This window comes from Durio zibethinus, chromosome 7 (genome assembly GCF_047325235.1).
Source record: "Durio zibethinus cultivar Kanyao isolate XHJ-2024 chromosome 7, ASM4732523v1, whole genome shotgun sequence".
Lineage (NCBI taxonomy): Eukaryota > Viridiplantae > Streptophyta > Magnoliopsida > Malvales > Malvaceae > Durio > Durio zibethinus.
Genome location: NC_143168.1, coordinates 17,690,976 through 17,718,066, shown reverse-complemented (window position 1 = coordinate 17,718,066; position 27,091 = coordinate 17,690,976). Strand labels below are relative to the sequence as shown.

The window sequence follows — 27,091 nt, the reverse complement described above, 5'->3', positions numbered from 1 at the left end:
AATATCAAATAATATCCTTTCATCATTTGAACAAAACTTTCTAACTAGAAAATGATTCTCTCATTTCACATCGTGATAAGTAAAATAGAGGTATCCAAATGCAAAATCTATATACATTATTCATGCATTACCATAATTTTTTGATTATAAATACAAACAACTTAATTTTATATTTTTCCATAATACAGATTTTACCTAAAAACATCAATACAAAATCTAAAACAACAATGAAAATCTAAAAATAGTAAAACAATCCAAGTTTCATCCAATGTCAGAAATGCAAAGACAAATAATTAAAAAAAAAATACATTAAAAATAACATGCAACCCAAATAATCACAAAATTTAAATCCCATTCAACATAAAAAAGTATAATATCAAAATCAACAAAAAAAAGGATAATTTTACAAAAAACACGAGAAAAAAAAAAAAGAAGGAAAAACAAAAAAAAAAAATCATAGACCAAATTCTGTGTAACAAGTCTGTAATAGCAATGAAAACCCGTAAATATAAACTTCAAAACTCAACTTTAAACATACCTCTTGCAGTAAAAAAATAACTAACAGACCTTTTGTAGTAAAAAATAATAGTCAAACAAAAAACAACATAAAAGACATTTGTAAGAAGAAAAAGGAACATATGTAAGAAATAGAAAAACTTCTGCCATATGTTCCAAACAGACGAAACTCTCCCCCAACCAAAACGACAAACTCCGTCTCCAACTAAAAGAAACCCCCTCCTTGGCTAAAACGACATAACATTATAAAAAGATCCAAAAAAAAAAAAAGAACACGTCTTGGTAAAATGGCTTAAGGGACTTTTTTATATAAGGGTGTATAGAAAATATATTATTGGATAAATTAAAAAAGATTATTATTGAAAATATAAATATTTAATTTGAATTAATTATATAAAAGTGTTTTAATGTTATTAAATTTTGTTGAACTTTTTATAAAAAGATATAAATGATTTTATAAATATTTTAATAAAATTAAAAACAAAAGAAACTGGCAATGAATTGCGAGATTTAATTGAGGAAAAAGGCTGATGTGGAAAACTCAACTTTCCCAACCTTGCATCCGGTGAGCTGCCCTTTCCCTTTTCTCTTTCTTCCTTGGCTTCTCTCAATACCGCTAATGTCGCTTTTTAATCGTTTAAGTTTCAATTCATCATTTTATTCCTGCGAAATTCTACCAAACATTTTTTATACTGCATGCGAACGTTTTTTATACAACAGTGAGAAGTAAAAGGGTTGATTGTTAAATGAACACTTCGACCTATAACCTGTTGGTTGGTTGTATTTTCCTTTGATTATGCAGGGGATATCTCGAATGTAGGCAAATGCATTCTTTCGCCTCCATGATTTAGCTCCCACTCGTGCCTCTTAATTTTTGGGTGAAACTATTGGTGGTCAAGAATATGTTTGAGATATATAAACATATATATATATATATTTTTTTTTTTTTTTCATTTCTTCTCATCCTATATTTATGAATCAAAGTTTAAAAAAAAAAAAAAAGTTTTCTACTTTTTTTCGTTATCCTCTTATTTTTTAATAAAGCAAATGCAGTGTCAGTCCTTTTGGCCGAGTTTATGGATTGATATTGTTCTATGATGGTGGTTGCAGATATATTTGTTTGATTCCTTTTTATTGGCTTTTGCACAATAAATAAGTTGTTTTTATTGTGCTATAAACGGCTTATAATGCTCTTATAGTGCTTTTCAAATGGTTAGTCTGTTGTCTAGGATTATTTTTCGCTAATCATAGCTCTTGGTTTAACATAGATGATTTATTTTATAAACATGGAATGGCTCTCATCTCTAATAACAAAGAACTCATCTTTAATGCAATCACTCTTCGTTCTACCTCATGTTTATGTTTAGTGAGAATATAATTAAGAAAATAAAAAATTAATTTTAAATTATAGTGGTGGATTCGATTCAGATCAATTTTTTTTGTTATAATCAAAATCGGATAATAAACATATATATATATATATATATATACACTAAGTTCATATCAAATTTCGGATCATGAAAATTTGAAAAAAATCAAATCAAATTAAATTATATATTTTTATAATTTTTAGATATATTTTAAATTTTTATAAAATAAAATAATTATTTTATAAATAAATTTATTTAAATATATTAAAAATTATATTAAAATAATATATAAAAAAAATTAAATTTTAAAAGTTGATGAATCCAATTAATCGGTAAAATTCGATTTGGATCAAATCAGTTTTAAAAGAATATCGAATTATATTTTAAAAATTTATAATATTATGCATTATTCAAAAAAATCGAATCTGATCTGATCTGCTATCACTTTTATTTATGTTCTCTCTCCTTCTTTTTTTTAATAACAAAAAAGAAAAAAATCGTCTTTCAATTAATTTCCTAGTTTTTGAGTTTTGAATTTTTTTTTTACGAGTTGTTGGCATTTTTTATATTTTGTTTTCAGATTTTATTGCCATTTGTCCTTTCAATTTTATTTGGTAATAAACCATAATTGGAAAAGATACGTTTTATTTTATGGTAATTCACAAGTTTTGTTGGTTGATGATTCATGATATAAAAAGGCTTCAATCTGGTTGGCTTTAGCTTTGAACATTTTTGTCATTTATTGTGAAATTATGAACTTTTAAACTTTGTAAATTTATGACTTATTTGAGCTATTTTTTTAATTATATCTTTCGAAATCCATGTTACATGGTAAACTTGAACACCATGGCCTCTCACCTTGCTAATCAAGTCGATGAAGCTCTCTTGGAATTATATACATTGAACAAGGAATTATATAAAATATAACATGTTGATGTAACACTTAAGGTACAGTCAAATTTCTTTATCACATGCAAGTAATTCAAAATCTGATTTAAAAAAAAAATAAAATTTGAAAAAAATTGTAAAATTTCAAAAAAAAAAAAAAAAAAAGGAGAAAGGAGAATTTGAAGGAAGATAGGAAAGGAAGGGCTGATTGACACCGGTCAGCCGGCTTGGAGTGGGTGGATTGAGTTTGATTTGCCTTGGATAAGGTACATCGACGCAGGCACACCCTCTCCAATTTCTCTTCTTTTTTCCTTTTTCTCCCAATTCCCTTTTTATCTTTTCTTTTTTTTTTTTTAAAGGAATATGAATTTTAGAATTTCATTCTTAGTATAAACTTACAAACGTTTGGAAAATATTAAATAGAATTACTTAAAGATAATCAGACACGTAATTTAGATTTTGGTTGCATGAAAAATAGTTTTAGCATTTGGGTATTTAACCAAATAATAAAGTGCATGCATCTCCAACTCCAAAAAATTCAGAGTTGGATTCTCACTTGTCTAAGAATCATAGCTTTTTAAAGACAGATTTTGGCCATGCATGTGAGGGTACCCCATGCCTTGCATTTGTTTATCCCATGGATCAAAGAAGATAGTTTGGGCCACCTCAGGTGGATGGGGACGATCCAATCCCAATCAATCCATGACATTTTTGTGTACAAGTGTAAGAAAATGGAAGGAACAATCACTCAAATATAAAGTGAAATCAGATGACTTGATTGTTTTGAACTCTAATTATGATTTTTTTTCAATTTCTGGTTTGTGAGTTCCAAGGGTTCAAGCTTTCTCGAGTGATTTGTTTCTAATGGTTTCAGCGGCTATTTCTACGAGTTGGTTAATATTTTAGTTGCAGAAACCAAAATGTTAAATAAAAGATTTTCTTTTTGATGGATAAGTTTTGAGTAGATGATTTCTTCTGTAATGGGAAGATTAGGAATATAGGGGTGGCATATATGCATATGACTATTGCCCAGGAGTATATTGGTTTTTCCCTTGTTCCTAAGTTAACCCACAGTTTTTTAGAATTTTTCATAATTATATTGCTTGTGTTTTTTGGTTTATGTATATTAACTCCGTAAGGTCAAAGCGAAAAAGATGATTTGCAGATGGAAGTATTGTCATTGGATGTGATTATTTTACCATCTTAAGTTTGGTGCAAATTCTAACTTATAAGGTTGTTGGAGTTGTAAAGTAAACTTAGAACATAGAGGTTGAAACTTAATATCCATATTTTAAAAACACGGGAATCTTATGCAAAAACACACGATTTTCCTTGGATTTTGCCAGGCTATATCATGATTCAAAATTCAAACGTGTGCTAATTCATTTCCTTTTTACGGATTTTATCAAGCTGAATGACAATAAATATGTTTGAACGTTTTCTCTCTCTGTCTTTCTCTCTCAGATAAATGGAGGAATCTTAGAAAAGAAAGGTTGAAAGCAATGCGTATGGAAGCTGCTCATCCTGAAGTGTCTAGTAATGTTGAGACTTCTGCAATGTCTGCTTGCCTTTCTAATCCGTTGTGTGAGACATTGCTAAGTTCGATTGTGCAGGATGGCTTTTGTAGAACTCCCCGCTTTGACTGCTATACTGACCCTACGGCTGCATTTTCCACTAATAAGAAGAGAGGCAAGAGCGATAAGCAGACCATGCAAGAATCTTTTACATCTCCAACTACGAGGGCTTGGCCAATGGCAAGGCCTTTTCCTTCCCATTGTAGGTTGTTTTCCTCCTATTATTATCTGAATGAACATGATTTTCATCTATTAAACTGCTTCTTAAGTCGATGCATGCAATAATGTATGCTCTCCTCCTATTGCCCCATCCCTCCCCTTCTTTCCCCTTCCAATCCGTCTTCCAGCTTAGAACTTTCTTCTTATCATAAGTTGCCAGGGCTGGACAACTTCAGAAGTTCTGCTCATACTTTGCATATGTAACCATAATTTTTTCCCTCAATATATTTTAATGAAACTTTAGATATTAACGGTCCTAAGAGGGATGTTATAAGAGTTTGATCTGATTTGTACCACTAAACTGATTTTCTGTAAAAGAGTTATTGATTAAAATCAGTTGTATTGAATAATTTCTCAATTAACATCAATTGGTACTCTTCTCTGTTTTTACGATTGATTGATTAATTTATTCTGATTTGGCAGGACCAAGGAACTTGGATAGGAATCTGCCTGTCCATCAGATGCAAAGCTAGTTCTGACTTGGTCAGAGTGTATACAAACAAGGTCCATATAGTGGCTTTACTGCCCACAGAAGCCCAAGAATAACAAGTCCTTAACCCATGCATCAAGGTCACTCTGATGCTTGGAATGGATCCCAGGCCACTGCTAATTATTATAACTTTGCTTCTGATGGAAGCCGGAGACGAATGTTTGGTACTCTTCCCATGCATCCTGGAACTGCTCCTAGGGTCTGGAATCCCTCTAATGCATAGTATGGTAATTTTTCATGCCGTGGCTTTTCACCAGTAGATAGCCCTAATTTCATTTATGGAAGAGCTAGGCCTCAAATGTTTGGCAACAATCCAATCCATGATCCAGGACCTTGAGGTAGTCACTGGTTTCAGTTCAGGAAGAAGTAGGGGTTGTGAATACAGTGGCATCATCAGTCCTGGTATTTGAAGGGGTGGGGGACGAGCCAAGGTTTTCATGGTTGTAATTCAGCATCAAATGGGACATTGGAGCCAGATTGTTTCTTTGATGAATCCATGTTGGAAGATCCTTGGCAGCATTTAAAACCTAGTCTATGGAGAAGACAAGAAGCTGGAATGGACAGTTTGAGTACCTCGTGCTCCTCAAATTCCTGGCTCCCAAAATCCATTGGCATAAAAAAGGTCAGAAACTTCTAACAAGTTTAATTCCCAACCAAGTCTTGCAGAATACCTTGCTGCCTCATTCAACAAAGCTGTTAAGGACGCACAACATGTATGAAAGTTGCTCAAATCTTCAAGGACAGCCAGTCAATGTGCTTTCTTGCAATAGACGGTCATATGGAAGAGATCTGTTACGATCATTTAATTGATAATCGGTTGCCAAGCTTGGTGCTTGAGAATGGAGCTGGATGAAGGCCTGAAGGAGTTTCCATAATCACCCTCAGAGTATGTATATTGGCATAAGTGATATTGGATTACAAAGTGGGAGGTAGTTCTCTCCCATTCCCTCAAATCCCACCTTGCCTATCTGGGGATTCGAACTCGAAAGCTTCCAAATGGAATTTTAAACTCTAAACTCTAGAGGTATCCTCTCATAATATAGTTTATGAGAAATTAGTACTTAAACTAATCTGTTATAATCATCAGAGAAAAGATTGCATCAATTTTTAGGTCGCATGTATTTGGTTTTCTTTTTAATAGTGGAGTATCTGATTCTACTAAAAAAGCTGTATCAGTGTTGTTTGCAATAAGAAAAGTTGCTTTTTCCAGTTTAATTTCCAAAAGAGTCCTAATTTAGAGGTACTTAACCTTCACTCCTTACATTCTCAGTTCTCAAGGTTGTCCATTTTTTGTCCTTTAGAATGTGGATGGTGAGAACTATATGGAGTGACCGAGTGAGATGGGGAAGAAATTGATGGAAATAAAAATGCCAGGGGTTTCCATGGAAACTGCTGATAGTGCTGAATGCTGATCCCTGGAAAGCAGGTACTTAACTTACAGCAAGAATGATATCAATAATCAGTATCACTATATAGATGTGGTAGAAATTTTCTGGGTCACATCCTGCAAATCAGGCACCAATTCGTGGGATGGGGATTGGTTTTATCATGTCTTTTGCAAAATCTGATTTTATTGCACTCATAATTCACGAACTCTTTCCTTGCTTTAAAAAAAAAAAAAAGAAATACCCATTGATTTGTTCCGACATGCAGAGGCCAAAAAAACAAGGCTGTCATGTGCCAATGTTGAGCAACCACGTTGAAATGCGGAAACCTATCTTCTGCATGCAAATGGACATCTGGTAATCTCCTCATTCCAACGCGTGTCATTGTCACCACGCTCTTGCCTCTTTTTTATGTATTCCAACTTAAACTTACCCTTCGACTCCATTATTAGGGCTTCTACACATCTACTTCCTTTCTTTCAAGTTTCAATCAAACACGCATTCATCGTGACCTCAACACTGTTCAAAGTAACCATCTAAGTATCATTATCAGGTAAAAAGTTTGTATGGTTTTTCTCTTTTCTTGAGGGTAGGGGTGGATGAACGATTAAAGAGTTGAAAATTTTTCTTGGAATATAAAATCTCTCTTACCAAGTATTGTTTTTTTTTTTTTCCTCTCTCCTCTTTAATTTCTAGAGCTGGTTTGTATGATCGTGTTTCAAAATTTGGAATCATCTTAATGATAGATTAATTCTGTGTTACTGTAATGTATGTTTCAAATATTTTTCTGCTTTTGGCTCTTTTGGCTCTTTTGGCTCCATTTATGATGCTGAATTTTTTTTAGAATTTTACTTAATCAACATGATGATGGCAATATTTGTTATATTTGGATAAGTGAGTAACTAATTTAAGGCTTGTTAACTTGTTCTAGGATGGATGACCCAAAATCAGAATGGGAAATTCAAGAATCCTCAGAAGGAAACAGTGGCAAACTAAGTTGGATGCTGAGATTAGGAAGGAAAATTTTGGTCACTGGAATTGTTATATCATCTGTACCACTTGTCCTTCCTCCACTTATGGCTATCTCTGCTATTGGGTTTGTCTGTTCCATCCCTTATGGGGTCTTCTTGGTGAGCTATGCTTGCACTGAGACTGTCATGCGTAGGTTACTTCCAATGCCTACGCCAGCTGCCCCATTATTGGAATACAGAAAGGCACTTAATGGTGAAGAAGAAGCTAACGGAGATGAGAATCAAGGGGGACAAAATGACGTGATTAAAGGAGGTTTTAATATAGAGAGGGAGGAAAAAGAATTAAAAATGGATACTATTGAAGAACTTGAGATGAGAATTGAATTAGTTGACATGGAGGAGGAACTCAATAAAAGGAATATTTTGCAAGAGGGTGTATATCAGAAAGGTGGTGTTGAAAATGATGACAAGACATCAATGGAAGAAGTAGATGAAATTGTGGAGGAAAAAGAGGAAAGGCCATCCCAAAGTTTTGAGGTAGAAGTTAAGGAAATAACAGAGCAGCCTATAATAGAGAAAATTAGGAGTGAACAGCGAGAAGATGGGGGCAATGGTGTTGAGGCTTTTGTGGAGGGAGATGGGAAGCAGAGCAGCAACATTGAGAGGGAAACACAACTGAAAGCTGAAAATGTCAAAGCGAAAGAGGAATTAGTAAGAATGACTAGGCAGAGTGTTAAGAATGTAGATGCACAGCCAAAACGAAAAAAGAAGACTAGGTTGAAAATTGGAGGAACAAGAAAATTGAAGGGGGAACAGTCTATCAAAGAAAGTGTAAATGAACAGCCAGGAGATGAGATTCATGGTTTTTTGACTACCATTGAGGGTGATAAGAAAGAAACAGACAATGTAAATAAGCAAACCACAGCTGAACTGAAAAATGCAGTTGTTCATGTAGAGAACGATGAATTGGTAAGAGAGTCATGGGGATCATTAGAAAGAAACAGAGAAGAGGGTAGAAGTCGTGATGCAGTGGAAGATAAACAAGTTGTGGAAAAAGCACAAGTTGATGCCAAGGTAAAACTATTGAAAGGGAATGAGGGAACTACAAAAAGGCAACAGGAACAACCCCTTATAGAAGAAAGTTCGGGTGAACATCCAGTAGATGAGATAAGTGTTGTTCTAGGTAGCCTAGAGGGAGATAAGAAGAAGGAGAACAGTACGAAGGAAACACCACCTGAAGTAAAAAATGTACCTGTTCAGTTAGTTCAGGCAATTGACATTGAAGAGAATGAGAAACCATTAATAGGGGCAAGGGATTTATCAGAAAGAATCACAGATGAGAGCAAAACAGATTGTGAAGTGGATGATAAGCGGAGAGAAGAGAGAGCAAATGTAGCTGGAAAACAACCAAAAGAGATTGAGGTTAACATTGTGGGAACAACAGAAGTTAAGGAGGAGCAATCTGTCAGCGATGGAAGTACGAGTGACAAGCCATTAGAGGAGGTTTGCAATATTGTGGTTGAGTTTGAGGGAGATGAGAAGAATGGCAGCGAAATTGAGAAGAAAACACCATTTCAAATAAAAAAGGTAGATTTCCAATTATCACAGTCTGCTGATATTGACGGGGATGAAGAGTTAGTAAGAGAGACTAGGGGATTATTAGAAAGAATCAGGGATGAGGGAAAAACTGATTATGCAGTGGATGACAAGCGGAGTGCAGAAAAAGAGCATGTAGGTGCAGAGAAGGATGATAAGAAAATTGTTGGAGATGTTGAAAAGGCTAAAACTAGATGTATTCTTGCCCATGATGGAATGAAAAAGCCGACTAGCGAGTTTGAAGCCACAGTAGAAAATAAAGCAGATAACAAAGTGAAAATGAAGGAATCTGTGGAAAATTTGGATGCTTTCTCAAAGGAGACGAATTTGGGTAAAGATGCTAAAGGTTTTTCTGAGGACAACATTCCCGGAAGAGAACTGTCTGCAGGGCCAGTGAGTGAAAAAGTAAATGATGGCAGAAGTAGAAAAGAGCTTGAAAGTGCTATGTTAATGGAAGGAGGACAAGCAGAAGATGATAATGAAAATAATGTAGAACAAAATTTTCTACTGAATGAGGAGAAAAAAGATGTGATTTTCTCCAATGAAGATGAAGGAGAAATCAATGAGCAGCGAGGGCTTGACCAGTTAGAAGATTTAATTACAGTTAGTCAGCAGGGCTCCCCTTCATATGTGAATACTTTTGAAGGTAGCTTTTGGCAATAGTTTCTTTTCAGTTTATCTTGTTTTAAATACTGTTTTATGATCGTAAGGTTAATTGAGATTCTCATAATTTTACTCAAATGGTGCCAATGCAGAAACTCAGCCTTCATCAAGTTACATGGTTTACCAAGAAATCTCTGATTCTTCAGAGCTTCCTGTTTCTACAAAGGCTCAAGAATCAGATGACATTCGAATTTCTACAGAAAATGCCATTGATACAGCTTCAAATGAGGTCAAGCCTAAGTTTAATTATATTGCATAACAATGTCGCTATTGCTGAATACAAATGTTAGTCTCGTTAAAATTGGGAGCCATACTCGAACAATTGATGCAGAAGGGCCGTAATTTTTTGTCTTCCTTTTTGTTTGTTTCAAAATATTCCGAGTATTAACCACATTTTTTTTGTTTCTTACCTTTGGTAGTTCTAGTATCCGAATTTATTTTAGAATCAATTAGGCTCAGCTTTCTAAGTCCAACGACTGATTTAGTAATCTTCAATCAAATCATTTCCTTTCCTTTCAGGGATTTATCCCTTTGTTGACCGCTTGCACCAGCTTTTTTTTTTTTTTTTTTGGTAACCATTGATGCACGCTTTCTCTATTCTTAGTTTCTTATAAAAAATTTCAATGGTGCTTCATAGCCACATTCTTCTAATATATCTAACTGCAATCTTAGGTCTTATGCAAGGATGCCACAGATATTTTTTAGCTGAATATTACATTTTACGGATAATTTCTTTTTTTTTTTTTAATTTTTGCACTATGGAATACAATATACTTTGGTGGCAGCATTTGAAACACGGGGCCTGGCTTGTGAATTTTATTATACATGAGAGATGCTCCTAATAGATTTAAGTAAATAAGTGAAACCTGCTCTGTTCTTTCTCTTTTTTTTTTTCCTAAAAGCTTTTAACTCAATAATCATATTGTCAACCAGTTTGTATGTATGCATGCATAGGGTGTATGCCTATGTGCTCATATATTTTGTGTCATTAATTGTTCTGAGAGGCTTTCCTATGCATTTATCAACCTGTGAATCTTTACGGTCTACAGAGTCAGTCTCATTAGACACCAATGCCAAATAGTATGTTGCTTCTGGTTATATTGAACCTCTATTTTCTTCTCTTCCTTCTCACACACACCCATAGGTTCTGACATATAAGATTGATAGCAAATAATTGAAACAATTACTTTAACATGATTGACATAGTAGTTTTTGATTGGTGGGATGAGAGCACAATTGATGACGCAGGTTTTGTTACTTGATAGAATGGTCATATTCAATTTATTTGATGTTCCTTTGTCTTGATCTTCTTAAAACATGCTTTGAACATGAATTAATTTGTCAAAGCATCCCTCATAGTTAACGGGGATTGGTTAAGTTGGTGAGGATTGAAACTTGTAAGGCTTCAGTTGATTCTTGTTGCCAACAGTCCCTTGGTGTACAATTTATAAATCAATAATGTATCTTTTATGAGGTCTGTGATCTGCTTTGGCCTTGAAATGGTAAAGCCTCTTCTTACCTTAAAAACTTTTTATACCAAAAACAATCCTAGCACGTATAATTAGAAGTCTTTTGAGGAGTAACCGTGTTTATCACAAAGAATTATAGACTATTCAATAGCTTTGTTGATATGTAGCTTTTGCTTGTACGCTGGTTCACACTGATCACGTCGAGTTAATTCTGTTTGCAGACATTATACAGTGAGGAGAAGATATGGGAACAGATGAATGCTCTCCGAACAGTAGTTGGATATAAAGGCGCACGACAAGAAAAGTGCATAGAGGAACTGAAAGCTCTCTATCACTTCACTGGAATTGAGCCCCCTGCTTCCTTCAACGACACTTGTGATCTGGTGGAAGTCAATGCCAAGCTTCGCTTTCTCATGTCTGTAGTTGGAGTTAAGTAGGAATCTGGTTCATCATGGACTTTCTTCTAGTTTTAGATGCTTTAGTAAACTCTTGTATTTGAGATTTTTGTACTAGCTTAGTTGTAGTAAGCAAACTTTATTTCGTTAATGTTTTATTTGGATGATGGCCGAGAATGGATTCAATCCAGTTTCAAAAGGACGTGATGGCTCGGTTCCAAAACGACATGATGGCGCGGTGGAATTCTATTCCCAGGAGCCATCCAAATGAAATCTAAAGACTAAAGAGTAGAGAAGCTTGGAGTGCGGGAAGGATTTATGTAGCTGTTTTGGTAACATCAACCATCTATGTAATGTTTTTGGAACCAAATGTTTTGCTTTTGCATTTTTATTAACTCAAGACGCCTTTAAAAAATACTACTAGAATTTTGCTCAAAAAATTGTTTATTTGAATAATTTTAAATTTTTTAAAAAATATTTATATTTCTTTTTACATATCTTAATATTATAAAATCAGTATACCATAAAAAACATTCACCTCATTATTTGTATATTAGTAATTAATCTTAATTAAATATTTTATATTTTATAATTGATTAAACAATTAAGCTTTTTAAGAGTTTGTTTTTATTTATATGTTAATACAATGAAATGTGAAGTAAAATATGAAATTAGAGTTTAAATATTTTGTTAAATGATATGTGTATGTATTTAATGAACAACATAAATAAAGCATGAATATAATTTTTATGAATTAAGATTTTTAAAAAATAAAATAGGAAAAAAGCTTTAAATGTATTATTTAATCAAACATATTATTTTTATGCTGCACATTTTTCACTTTTATTTTTTTGAAATTATAAAAATAATAATATGAAATAATATTTTTATTCTTTTTCAATAAAATATGAACATATTACATTTACCATAAATAAACAGATAACCATATTATTACATTACCATGCAAAAAAAAAAACTTATATTCCAAATTTAAAATTTTAAAATCAATTTTAACATTTAGATCATAATTAATTAGCATTAATCATTTATTTTTTATTTTTTACTATCATAAAATTACTATTTAACTAATACGTTTTTATTTAAAAATTTATCTATGACTATATCAATTATATGATAATTAATATTTAAAATATATTATTAAATCAAATATTTATTTTATTTTCTTTAATATATTAAATAATAAGGTTAAGGGGCTTTTAATAGGCCTAAGAGGCCTTAATTGAAGTGGAGCATAGGAGGAGTGGGTTGGATAAGGATTGCTCAATCTAGGTCTGAACGGTTATTTTCTCAGCCCATGATTCTACCTATCAGATCCATTCCCACACGTGCAGCTAAAGAAACGTGTGAAGATAACAGCAAGCATGTCAGGGCAATAAAAAAATTGTCAAACACATGGGACGGAGAAACCGCTGAAGATCTATCGCCTGCAAAACATCATAATCGGATCAAGCACGCAGACCGATTCTTCTTTATTTTTCTTTTTTATTTTAATTTTAGAATTATATATTTTTTTAGTTATAGATCCAAGAATATTACCCGTTTATTATTATTTAATTTTTTTTTAAATTTTAGAAATCAATATAAATTATTGAGGATGAATGTAAATGAATGAATGAGAACCCCGCCTTCTTTGCTATCTTTAACTATAGATTCAGCTGTAGTTAATCTTTCCAACATCACCGATCTCTCTCCTCTTCCTGATCATATCCTCATCGAACTCTTCCTGGTAAAACTTTCTTCATCTTTTCTTTCTTGAATTTTCTCTTTTCTTTTTCAGTTTTTCTTGCCTTTTGGCTACATGGGTAGTTTTAATTTCTTGTTTGTTTTTTGGGCTTTTCTTTTTATGTGAAGCTATGAATTGTTCATATTTGGGGTTGTATATATGACTGTAGCTATGATGATTTCTGGGGAAAATGAATCCTTTGATTTTGATGGGATATGGCTAAGTTCTTAGAAAGTAGTTAATACTTTTACTGAGGTGTTGCCTATGCTGTATTCTGCAATTCCAAATTTGTTTCTGTTATCTAATTCGATTTAAAGTCTCAAATTATGTTGTAGTTCTTCATATGATTCAATTGTCTTTTCATGTTCAATAATGGATTTCAATAATTATTTCCTATCCAATTCAAACACCACTCTAGATCATAGTGTATGAGAAGATTGGGGCCTTAGGATGTTTAGAGTCCTACTCTTTCTTTCTTGTTTTAATTTCCATGTCAGGGGGTAGACCATGGAATTCTAATTTGGTAAGAAAAAATCAGCGTAGAATTTTGAAGAACTGATGTTGAATTTAAAGTTTTTGACAAATAAAGTTGGCAGTACTAACAATCTGGCGATCCATTTTTGTTTACAATGTATGGAGAAACCTGAATAAATTAATATGCTGATGGCAATTTCTACAAACTAAGCAGTTAGCCATGTTGGGTGTGTAGCCCACTGATGTACTCAATCTTTGTGGCTGGGAGAGCAGAGGAGTTTCTTTTCATAATTTCAACCAGTAGTTCTTTGCTTTTTGATGAAATTTTCTTGCTGAAAACAAGGCAGGAGTAGCTGGATCTGTGCAGTGTCTTTCTGTATTTGGATCCAAAAGCGTACTTTCTTATGTCTAACATTTCTACAGGAAAAATGCCCTCCCTGTTTCTTGAAAGATTGATTTGAACAAATTTGCTGACAATTTAAGTGGCATTGAATGGATATTTGGGAAAATAAAAGTTTTGGTGATTTTAGTTCGATATCAGGGAGTTCTAGATATGCGTGCAGGTTATATTTTTGTTCTTAAATACAAAAACAACAAACCATGCTAGCTGTTGAACTTAAGTTAGAGAGGCTCGTGAGTTTTCCCATTGTTGCCCTTTTTATGCTTGAATGGATAGCTCACATTGCTGTTTCGAATGACTTGGTATGACTGTACCGCTGTTGCTGCCATTTGTTTATTAAATTTTTTGCTATGATTATTTGTTTTCCTTTTTCTTGTATTTATTCCGTTGCATATTTACCACATTTTAGTTTTCTAAATTCTTTTCTGTTTTCCCTTTGTCTTTCAAATCCTTTGAACCTGAGAATGATTGAATAAAATTTCAGCTCTTTACGCTTATTTTGGCTTTCTTTTCTGTTTGACTAGCATGTATTTAGGTTTATGAATCTAGCTTGTCTCTGTAACCTTATATATTTTTTTGTCTGGACTTTGTTTGGTTCTAGTAGCATTTATTTAGTAAGACTAATTTTCATGATGCTGGCAGAGAACATTAAGAGCTGGAAAGCTAACTGAAAGAGTTCTCAAGCTGTTTATAGCTACTGGCAAGGACGAGGTCTTCTCACTTATCCAGGCACTCAACATTCAAGTCACAATTACCCCTGTCCTTCCTACTAGTAAGTCATTTTCGGAATTTTGAATTTTTTTTTTATCCAAATGAGTTTGAAGCTGCTTTCCTAATTGATTTTTTGTTCCCTCTGTAGGATGTTCTGAGAAATTGTGAGATTGGTTTAATCAGTGGGATACGTAATACTTTGGTCTAAAGAGTAACAACCAGCTGCATTTAAGAGGCCTGACTATTCTGAATTCAATTGTTATTTGTACTTGGTAAGATGTCTCTAGCTATTAAGGATGATGAGATTGATGTTGTGATAGGAGCACTCCGTTCTGACCTGACATCATTCATGAATGAGTGGAGACCTATGTTCTCTCGATTTCATCTCATAATTGTCAAAGACCCTGATTTGAAAGAGGAACTCAAAATACCTGAAGGCTTTAACCTTGATGTCTATAAAAAGCCTGACATAGATCAAGTGGTGGGTTCTTCTACTGCAATCATCTTCTCTGGCTATTCATGCAGGTATTTTGGCTATCTTGTTTCTCGGAAGAAGTACATTATATCTATGGATGATGACTGTCTCCCAGCCAGGGACAATAAAGGCTTTTTGGTGGATGCTGTTGCCCAGCATATTACCAACCTTGCAACCCCAGCCACGCCTTTCTTTTTTAATACTCTGTATGACCCTTTCTCTGAAGGAGTGGATTTTGTTCGTGGCTACCCATTCAGTCTTCGGAGTGGGGTAAAATGTGCTTTTTCATGTGGGCTATGGCTTAATTTGGCTGACCATGATGCACCTACCCAAGCCCTCAAGCCAGGACAAAGGAATTCCCGGTATGTTGATGCAGTTATTACTGTTCCAGTTAGGGCCCTGGTGCCTGTTAGTGGAATCAACATCGCATTTGATCGGGAGGTGGTAGGACCTGCCTTGCTTCCAGCTTTGAGGTTGGCAGGGGAAGGTAAGTTTAGGTGGGAAACAATGGAAGACATATGGAGTGGGATGTGTGTTAAGGTTGTGTGCGACCACCTGGGGCTTGGTGTGAAAACTGGACTGCCTTATGTGTGGAGAAACGATAGAGGTGATGCTATAGCAAGCTTGAAAAAAGAGTGGGAGGGCGTGAAACTGATGGAGGAAGTTGTACCTTTCTTTCAGTCGGTGAGGTTGCCACGGGAAGCTACAACAGCAGAGGACTGCGTAGTTGAGGTGGCAAAAGCTGTTAAAGAGCAGCTAGGATCAAGAGATCCAATGTTTGCTCGTGCTGCTACAGCCATGCTGGATTGGGTCAAGCTCTGGAAATCAGTTGGATCTAGCTCATCCTCCCCTCGGGTATAGGAATTAATCATGGTTATAATTTTTTTTATGGCTAGAATTATTTCTATGATTCGCTCTTCCTCGATGTCGGTGTTTTCATCGAATTCTACCCTATCGTAGTACTTTTATGATGGTTGATGAATAAAGGATATTACATCATTGTTGTTGCAGAGAGGGTTATGCATAGTCTAATTTTAGTTAATGGCTATAGATACGCTGCAATGTGATTGTGTTTATTTGAGATTATCTTCGCTTTGCTGATTGATGGAACTTTTGGATGGAGAATTTGGGTTAATGCCTCTCGAGTCAAAAATCATGAATTATTTCTGCTAAATTCTCTCTTTTCTTTTATAGGAATTTCTAAGGAATTTCCTTTTCCTCATTCCCATAAAATTATTATTATTTCCAAAAATAATGTCATAGTTTATCATTACAATTTATTTACTAAAAGTAAACTACAATAGACACTCAATTTTCTTTTGATATCAGGATTGTGTACGATTAGCTGAGAATTCCAACGTGACTTTTTGAATAGAAAATATTAACATTTTTCACTAAGTCATATATTCAATTTTTTAATTTGAAATCTAGTTCGAATAGTTTATGTAATTATCTATAAAAATTTAACATTTTGAGATTTAAATTTTAACGTAAATAATTTCTTTTCTTGTCCTTCGTCTTTTGTATAAAAAAGTTTAAAAAATCTATAATAAAATTTGACTTATTCCTTTTTTAAAATAACAATTTTTGTGGGACAAAACTTTAAATATCTTTTTCTATAAACCTTTACTTTAAACCCCACCAGACACCAGCAACTAGTTTCCCTGGATTTTTAAGTTTCAACGAGAACACCCAAGAGTCCTCCAATTTAAAAACCCAGTAATCAAACAAACTTGCTTGCCATGTTCTTTTTGGTTGGATTTGAAGACAGTCTTTTTCATTAGTTGAGAAAGTGAAAAATGTCAAAGTCTTGCAAAGGTGTGGCCATGGACCTGGTAAAGTGTCTAAGCGAATCAGATTGTGTCAAGGTATATTTTTCCTTCCCTTCCTCTACCACTCTCATTTTCCTTTGCTTTCGCTTTTTTTTCCCTGACATAAAATGGAGAATATTACTTAATTAGTCCAATTGGGTACTTCTATAGCATAGGTTGAGAAGCGTTCTTTCAGGGAATGTACTGGAGAAAAAGCCCTTGTATATCAACCGAGTTTGTAGGACTCAGGGAAACTTATTTCAATTGCAAAAGATGACAGGCATGCTGCTTCTTTTCTTCATATTTCTTTGTCATGTCTCTTGTACTGTGTGTAGGATTTGTTTTATCTTTTATGGGGACGATGAGTTTGGGGATCAATTGCTCAGCTTTTAACTTTCTTTTGATGTCTGTGTTCCAGCAGTTCTTGATCTCGTTATCTGTTCTTCCTGGTAATCTTCCAGCAATTAAAGACCATCTGTCAATAGATTTAGGAACGGGAAATCTTTCAGATATTATGAAATTGAAAAAGATGTTCAAATATTTCTTTCCTTGTAAAAGTCTTTCAAAACACTCACTTGTTTCCAAGTAAATTGTGAAGTTAAATGATAAGTTCATCTTCTTAAATGAAATTTCCTCTCTTGATATCAGGCCTCAAGCAGTTTATCCATCTTAATCTCTAACTCTTGCCACATCTAAGCAGCCCTGTAGACACAATTCAAGAAATCAAATTAATAATTAGCAAGAAGGCAAAAGAAAAAGAATATGAAAGAATTGAAATGTTAGAGATCTTAGAATTAGAAAGTGAAGTTACCCGCAGCTTTGGGGAGGGAACACTAGCAAACCTTCACCATGGACACTAATATGGTCAATGAGGTGCTGGTCTTCCTCTTTGGTCCATTCATCTTTGTTGGTATGTGCTTTTTCACAGCAGGGTGATCGTCCCGTAAATTTTGAAATCAACTCCTTGTTCAATCAATCAGGGTAGTTGATGCTAGATGTGTTCAGATTAATAGATTTGGAAGAAGTAGGAAAGGGTTTGGGATATAAATAAGCAATTCAAAAACTAGTAGTACTAGGAAAATAGAAAGGTTTGTATGTTCATATGTGGGTGGGTGTTTTTGTTGTGTTCCTGTTTCAAAACTGATGGGAAGATGTTTTTTTAGAAGGATTTTATTCATGCAGAATCCAAATTATTATTCTAATTGGTTTTAGGAGGTTTATCCATTTTTTTGGTTCGGAATGAATTCTCTACTGCTGATTTCAAGGAGATTAATGTCATTTACAATTATTTTTGCTGCTAGTTCGAGTGCACTTAAATTGTTTGACAGAAATTGACATTTATGGTTGCTAAGATAGCTTTGAAGAAGTTTGACTTACTACTTTTTGTTTTCTTTCCTATAAGTTCACTTTAGTAACATTTTTCCATTTCAAAATTTGAAGAGCCCCTGGTTTTCTTAGGATCACTGGGTCCTGTTTGAAGAAGTTGGGTTCAAAAGACTTGATTATCTCTTTCTAAATTTCTATACTTATCAAAATAAGGAAGAAACAGGGAATGGGGACTGAAGAAGATGGGAAAAAGTTGAGAATAAAACAGAGACAGTTTGTCATTCAAACACATGGCTTTGATAATGAACAAGACAGAAGATGCAACCCAATGATAAATGCACCCATCTCCTTTTTTCCACATCAGAGGATCCTCTAAAGTAATAATTAATTCCAAAAGCTAATAAATATAATTGTAATATTAATTATAGTTATATTAATCCTAGTATGGAAAGGAGTATCTTTGGCTTATAATTAATAATATATATTGCTATTGTAATTACGAATTTAAATCCGAAAATAATTCTAATTAATTAGCTGCCAAAAGCCCAATAATAACCTTACATACATACATAACCTTATACACATAAATATATTTATATATATGTATATATATTGTGTTTTATTTTTTGTATTGATGAGTGGAATTAATTAAGGGAGTAAAGGAGAGATTGAAGGTATTCTGTTTTCAAGAAGAGAAGCGATTTATTATCTATCTTCTTACTAATTAGGTTTGATCACTTTCATTATTTTTTTTATGCCTATTATTGATTGATTTGCAGTGTTGGGATTATTTGGTTATACCTTTCTTTAATCAAACAAGATGCAAAACTTCAATTCGAATCTTTATAACCTATTATTTATATTCTTAATAACTAACAATGAAAGATTATGCATCTTAATTGATTACCACCAAACCTGTTTTATGTAAATTTGCTTTAATTCTTCATTATTGCATATAGCTTTTCATATTTTGACTCGCTGGCTCCACTTGACAGGCGGCTCTGCCTTTTCTTTGTAGAATATTGATTTGAATTTAATAACAAATATCAAGTTCTATTCACTCGATATTTTCATCAAAGATATTCATGAGTTGAAGGATAGAAATTGGATTTGTACGTTGCAAACAAGCAAGAAAACTAAATCATTCTACCAATACTATATTTCTGGTTATGGCTTAATTACCATTAGACGGGTTTCTTTACTTTTTTGGGGGTTTGACTGAAATTTATTTTCTTCCAATTCAGTTAACCTAGGAGATATGTTTTTGTTATGCTTGCTGATGTATACAATATTATATTTTCATGCAGTAAAACAGGTTTGGTTTTGTGAACATGGAAGCAATAGTTGAGGTTGATAATGAACGACCGCCATATTCTCTTCCTCCCCCCCAAATCTCAACTTCACCCTTGGCTTGTTATATATTATGGAGAGCTTGATCAAAGGCAAACCTTTTTCAGCATATCACAACATCGGTATTACACTAAAATCATTCCTGAAATGCGTAACAAACAAATATGTTGTTCTTCCTTTGAATGGTTAGTGTTACTGGATCTTGTATCAGTTCCCTTTTAAATCTTGTTTCGATGGAGACAATTTAACTTCTTTTTTTTAATATGAAATTCGGTATGTGCATTCTCACGGCACCTCCAAGTAATCAAACTTGCCACATCCTTTTCTTTAATTACGTAAAGAATGAATTTATATTTTGTTTTTTGGTGCTCATGAATTTTCAAAACAAAAGTTGGAAGACGATGTTATAGTCAGTGTGACAACATTTGGAGGAAAGACTTATTGCATTTCTTTATAACATTGTTTGGTTACAATTGAGTTTGAATGATCAAGTCTTCGATTTACAAAATTAATTGTTAAAATAGAATCAAAGCTATTTAACTTTACCATTCAACGCAAAAAATATTTGGTTGAATTTTTTGAAGAGATACTACTTATTTGCAAGATTTACTCTTCAAGATTGTGCAAATGAGCTTTATATTTTGAAGTTTTTAGATTTGATTTTTGTGAAGGGGAATGGTTCGAGATGAAAAGCATTACAAATAATGTAATTTTTCTTACAGATCAATGTTACGGCTCATGTTATCGAGTAGTTGAAAATTTTGATATAAAGAGAAACTATATTTATTATACTTAGTGCGAATATAGAAATTTTTATGTCTATAACTTGAAAAATTGAAATGTTACAACATATTTGCCTTGCCCCATTGTTAATCATCGAAAATCATCTCATTATTAGTATATGTTGCAAATGGCAGACAACTACTAAAATTAATTTTTTTTCTTAGAAAAAAAATTGTGTAGTTTTTTTTCTTTCTTTTTTGTTTTTAATTTGTTATTTAGTTTAATAAAATTATAGTTGGTTGATTTTTAATCAACCTTTTTTCATCTTTGTATTACAATAAATTATTGCATTTAATTAACTTTAAATCTATTATATTTTGTACTTGAAATTATCAACGATTAAATCATGATCATTAAAATTAAAATTTTAATGATTTTATCAATACATCATATTATTGTTGGCACTTTCAATTTATTAGTTTATTAATAAAATATAAAAATAATTTTTTAAAAAATATCAAATTGATACAAATCGAAGCTCAACAATTCAAATTAATTCAGTTCTTCATTGTTTAAATTTTAAACATTTTATTTTCTAAATTATTTTAAAGGTATTGACATAATTTTATAAATATAATTTTTTATTTTATTAAAATTTAAAACTAATAATATAAATTTAATAAAAATACAATTCCCTCGATTTGGATAATTTTATTTTTGATTTTATAAATAAAAAATCGAATCGAATAACTATTTTACCATTCACATCAAATACAACCAAATCAAAATCAAAATTGAACTGAACACTACTGTTGGAATCAAAATTTTTGCTTCAATCATTACTCACAAATTGAGCTTCAGCTTTTAATGACCACGTGATTTAAAAAAATCGAATTGACTCGTTGGTTTAAAAAATAATAATAATAAATCCCTGGCCTGATGTTATCTCGTTCAGACGGGGAACAAAAACCTCTTCCGTACAAATTATGACATGGTGACATCCATTTCCTTTGCTAAACCTGCCTTCTCTTTGGGTGAGAAGTTCGATGACGGTGGTAACAAGGGCATTTGCCCACTGCCATATTAAAGATCCAATCCCACCAGCTGCAACGTGAAAAAGAACTGCGTCTCCAGTTTCAACCTGTATTGCATTATACTGTATTACAACTTTTGTTAATATAATTAATCTCGGGTTGTAAACTAAAATAAGATCAAGGAATGAGGATCAATGTCAGGATAAAGTGAAACAACCAAGGCTCCAAACATTATAATTTTAACAACTTGTATCTATGCAATCTAGTTTGGAGCAACAACCTACTAGATACTGGATGGTCATACCCTTCGACATGATAGATGCGGTGATAATAAGGTCAACAGAAGGAGGAACTGGAAGAATCTGTTCCTCAACATATGTAACCATAAACAACACAAGCAAAACAAAACTTAGCTCTATTTCACTGCTATGTTATTCTCTTTACTTCTTAACACAAAACAAAAACCAAACCCCAAAAATAAATAAATAAACCAACCCATCAACCATATCACTGATCAGAAAAATATGGAAAAACAGAGGAGACTCTGTGATTATTATAACCAATCCAAAGATCTTTTATATTGCAGAGCTGACTCCGCCAAGCTCTGTTTTTCGTGCGATAGGGAAGTACTCTCAGCCAAACAACCATTCACCAGGCACTTCGGTCACAGCTCTGTGACACCTGTGACAAATACCCCGCTTCCATCTTTTGCGAACCAGAGCAGTCTGTTTTAGCTCAAATCGTGATTGGGAAAACCACAAGTTTTTCATCTTCATTGCATAATTGTAATATTAATTATAGTTATATTAATCCTAATATGAAAAGGAGTATCTTTGGCTTACAATTAATAATACCTATTGCTACCATAATTACAAATTTAATTCCGAAAAGAATTCTAATTAGTTAATTGCCAAAAACCCAATATTAACCTTACATACATACATAACCTTTTATATATACATATATATATATATATTATGTTTTTGGTATGGATGGGTGGAATTAAGACAGCAAAGGAGAGATTGAAGGTATTGTTTTTTCAAGAAAAGAAGCGATTATTATATCTTCTGATTTGTTAGGTATGATCTCTATCAACCCTATTTTTTTTTGTACGTATACTGCATGATTTGCTGTGTTGGGATTACATGTTTCTAGTTTTGTTTAATTAAATCGGAAGCAAAACTCCAACTAGAATCCCAACAACCTGTTATTTATTATCAATCTTAATTACCCACAATTAAAGATTATGCATCTTAGTTAGTTCTCATTCTTAATTGATTATCACAAATAGTGTTACATGGAAGTCGGCTTTAATTCTTCATTATTGCATATGGCTTCCACAATTTTTGTAATTACCTAGTAATTTCTTATGATTTAGCTTTCACAATTTTTCCCCCCGAGTTCTTTCGTATTATGATTTAGCAATTAAATAAAGAATTAGAAAAAATATTTTTAACGTTTAGAAATTCAAGTCTAATTGATTAAGTTTTAAACTAGCTGTTGAAATTTAATACTACACTCATGCTTTAATTTTGATAATCTCAATTGACAGAAAAAGAAAAACAAAATCCACATTTCGGTTTATATATATATATATATATATATATATATTATGCCCTAAAGATTTAGGATTTTGCGGTTTTCTTATATTTGGACACTTTGGTTTTTTTTTTTTTAGAATTCTTTAAAACTTTTTGGCTCAGGTACATTATATTTTCATGCAGGAAAATAGTTTGGGTTTTGTGAACATGGAAGCAACAGTTAAGGTCTAGGATGAACGACCATCGTATTCTCTTCTTCCCTGCATATCTCAACCTTACCCTTGGTTTGTTATATCTCATGGAGAGTTTGATCAAAGGCAAATCTTTTTCAACGTATCACAACATCAGTATTACACTAAAATCATTCTTGAGATGTGTAATAAATAAATATGTTGCTCTTCCTTTGGATGGTTAGTGTTACTAGATTTACTCTCATTTGATTGTTCTCTTTTAAATCTTATTTCAACGGAGATAATTCAACTTCTTCCTTTCAATATGAAATTTGATACATGCATTCTCACGGCACCTCCAAGTGATCCAAATTGCCACATCCTTTTCTTTAATAACGTAGAGGATCAGTTTATATTTTGTTTTCTCGGTGCTTGTGAATTTTCAAAACAAAAGTTGAAAGACAATGTTGTGATCAGTGTGACAACATTTGGAGGAAAGACTTATCGCATTTCTTTAAAATATTGTTTGCTTACAATTGAGTTTGAAGGATCAAGTCTTTGATTTACAAAATTATTCGTCAAAACAAAATCAAAGCTGTTCAACTTTACTATTCAACGCAAAAAAAATATTTGGTTAAATTTTTTAGAGAGATAATATTTGTTTGTAAGATTTATTTTTCAAGATTGTGCGAATGGGTTTCATATTTTGAAGCTTTTAGGTTTGATTTCTATGAAAGAGAATGGGTTGAGGTGAAAAATATTGGAAATAATGCAAATTTCCTTGCATATCAATGTTACGGCTCATGTTATCTAGTAGTTGAAGAATCTGATATAAAGAGAAACTCTATTTACTATACTCAGTGTGAAGATAGAAATATTTATGTCTATGACTTAGAAGATCAAAGTGTTACAACATATTTGCCTTGTCTTATTGTCAGCCGGTGAAAATCATCTCATTGGTGGTGTATGTTGCCAATGGTAGACAACTCTTAAGATTTAATTTCTTTTTAGAAAAAAAATTATGTAGTCTATTTTTTTCTTTAATTTCTTATTTAGTTTAATAAAATTATAGTTGGTTGATTTTTATTAACCTTTTCTCATCCTTGTATTACAATAAATTAGTGCATAAATTAATGCATTTAATTAACTTTAAATCTATTATTTTTTATACTTGAAATTACCAATGATTGAACCATGATCATTAAAATTAAAATTTTAATATTTTATTAACAAATCACATTATTGTTGACACTTTTAATTTATTAATTTGTTAATAAAATGTAAAAAAATATTTTTTTTGAAAAAATTATCAAATTGATACAAACCAAAGATTAACTATTCAAATTAATTCAGTTCTCAATTGTTTAAAATTTTAATATTTTATATTCTAAATTACTTTAAAGGTATTGACATAATTTTATAAATGAAATCTTTTTTATTTTATTAAAACTTTAAAAATAGTAATACAAATATAATAAAAATACAATTCTTGGATAATTTTAATTTTAATTTTATAAATTAAAAATTGAATTGACTAACTATTTTACTATTCACATCAAATACAACCAAATCAAAATCAAAATTGAATTGAACACTACTGTTAGACTCAAATTTTTTGCTCAGATTATTACTCACAAATTCAGCTTCAGCTTTTAACGACCACGCGGGTTAAAAAAATCGAATTGACTCGTTGGCTTAAAAATGATAATAATAATAAACCCCTGGCCTGATGTTATCTCATTCAGACGGGCAACAAAATCTCTTCCGTACAAATTATGACATGGTGACATCCATTTTCCTTTGCTAAACTTACATTCTCTTTGGGTGAGAAAGTTCGATTACAGTGGCACCAAGGGCATTTGCCCACTGCCATATTAAAGATCCAATCCAACCAGCTGCAGCGTGAACAAGAACTGCATCTCCAGTTTCAACCTGTATTGCATGATACTGAGTTACAATTTTTGTTAATACAATTAAAACTCTGTTTTTAAACTAAAATAAGATCAAGGAATGAGGATCAATGTCAGGATAAAGTGAAATAACCAAGGCTCCAAACATTATAATTATAACGATTTGCATCTATGCAATGTAGCTTGGAGCAACAACCTACTAGATACTGGATGGTCATACCCTCCGACCTGATAGATGCAGTGATAATAAGGTCAACAGAAGGAGGAACTGGAAGAATCTGTTCCTCAACATATGAAACCATAGAATAAACAACACAAGCAAAACAAAACTTAGCTGTATTTCACTGCTATGTTATTCTCTTTACTTAACAAATTCTTCCTATACCCAAGCAAAACAAAAACCAAACCCCAAAAATAAATAAATAAGCCAACCCATCAACCATATCACTGATTCGAAAAATAAGGAAAAACAGAGGAGACTCTGTGATTATTATAACCAATCCAAAGATCTTTTATATTGCAGAGCTGACTCTGCCAAGCTCTGTTTTTCATGCGATGGGGAAGTACACTCAGCCAAACAACCATTCACCAGGCACTCTTGGTCACAGCTCTGTGACACCTGCGACAAATACCCTGCTTTCATCTTTTGCGAAATAGAGCAGTCTGTTTTAGCTCCAATCGTGATTGGGAAAACCACAAGTTTTCCTCATCTTCATTGCATAATTGTAATATTAATTATAGTTATATTAATCCTAATATGAAAAGGAGTATCTTTGGTTTACAATTAATAATACCTATTGCTACCATAATTACAAATTTAAATCCGAAAAGAATTCTAATTAATTAATTGCCAAAATCCCAATATTAACCTTACATACATACATAACCTTATATATATATATATATATATATAATGTTTTTGGTATGGATGGGTGGAATTAAGACAGCAAAGGAGAGATTGAAGGTATTGTATTTTCAAGAAAAGAGGCGATTATTATATCTTCTGATTTGTTAGGTATGATCTCTATCAACCCTATTTTTTTTTGTACGTATACTGCATGATTTGCTGTGTTGGGATTACATGTTTCTAGCTTTGTTTAATTAAATCGGAAGCAAAACTCCAACTAGAATCCCAACAACCTGTTATTTATTATCAATCTTAATTACCCACAATTAAAGATTATGCATCTTAATAAGTTTTCTTTCTTAATTGATTATCACAAATAGTGTTACATGGAAGTCAGCTTTAATTCTTCATTATTGCATATGGCTTTCACAATTTTCGTAATTACCTAATAATTTCTGATGATTTAGCTTTCACAATTTTCCCCCCAATTTTCGTATTATGATTTAGCAATTAAATACATTTGGAAATTCAAGTCTAATTGCTTAAGTTTTAAACTAGCTATTGAAATTTAACTCTACACTCATGCTTTAATTTTGATCATCTCAATTGACAGGAGAAAAAAAACAAAACCCAAATCTCGCTTTTATGTTTTAGAAGCATTTGTCTCGTATAGTTTTTAGTTTTTATTTTCCTTGGTTAATTTCTCAATTTCCACTTTCCAAGTAAAAAAAAAAAAAAAGTAAGTCGAGATACTAATTATGGAAATTTAATTGAGATAGCTAGTTAATTAGAATTTGGTTACCTTAAGAGCTTTGTTTTGTTATGCTTGCTGATATGTGGTATGACTGCAAAAGCAACGAGGGCTAGCCGAGGCTTCTCTTGAGAGCCTAACATACGAGGAGCCGAATAAAATTGGGTCATTTAATTGAGACTGCTTGATTTCTCCTACATCTGAACTGTATTAAAACATCCAAACATGACTAAAGTATTTCGTTTTCTTTTGATATGAAAAAAAGGGAGTTTCAGACCTCACTCTTGC

General features: G+C 32.5%; 3 protein-coding genes and 2 pseudogenes across 4 annotated transcripts; all 5 read left to right on the top strand.

Annotated features, from left to right (window-relative positions):
• The first annotated feature begins 4,204 nt into the window (after positions 1-4,204).
• Positions 4,205-6,218, top strand: LOC111277426 (protein SICKLE-like; annotated as a pseudogene).
• Positions 6,219-6,880: 662 nt separating this feature from the next.
• On the top strand, positions 6,881-11,687 carry LOC111277425 (uncharacterized). The gene is made up of 4 exons (XM_089763692.1): positions 6,881-6,995; positions 7,374-9,655; positions 9,765-9,901; positions 11,363-11,687. The coding sequence occupies exons 2-4, from the start codon at positions 7,375-7,377 to the stop codon at positions 11,576-11,578; spliced, it is 2,634 nt and encodes an 877-aa protein (XP_089619818.1). The 5' UTR covers positions 6,881-6,995; position 7,374; the 3' UTR covers positions 11,579-11,687.
• Positions 11,688-12,939: 1,252 nt separating this feature from the next.
• Positions 12,940-16,350, top strand: LOC111276870 (uncharacterized). The gene is made up of 3 exons (XM_022862786.2): positions 12,940-13,283; positions 14,797-14,926; positions 15,014-16,350. The coding sequence occupies exons 1-3, from the start codon at positions 13,170-13,172 to the stop codon at positions 15,031-15,033; spliced, it is 264 nt and encodes an 87-aa protein (XP_022718521.2). The 5' UTR covers positions 12,940-13,169; the 3' UTR covers positions 15,034-16,350.
• LOC149518067 (putative UDP-arabinopyranose mutase 5) lies at positions 15,143-16,350 on the top strand. The gene has a single exon (XM_089763691.1). It carries the CDS (start codon positions 15,143-15,145, stop codon positions 16,199-16,201), a length of 1,059 nt encoding a protein of 352 aa, XP_089619817.1. The 3' UTR covers positions 16,202-16,350.
• Positions 16,351-16,494: 144 nt separating this feature from the next.
• On the top strand, positions 16,495-20,115 carry LOC111277718 (cytochrome c oxidase assembly factor 5-like; annotated as a pseudogene). The gene is made up of 3 exons (XR_016343531.1): positions 16,495-17,208; positions 17,328-19,205; positions 19,785-20,115. The product of XR_016343531.1 is annotated as a cytochrome c oxidase assembly factor 5-like (transcript).
• The last annotated feature ends 6,976 nt before the right edge of the window (positions 20,116-27,091 follow it).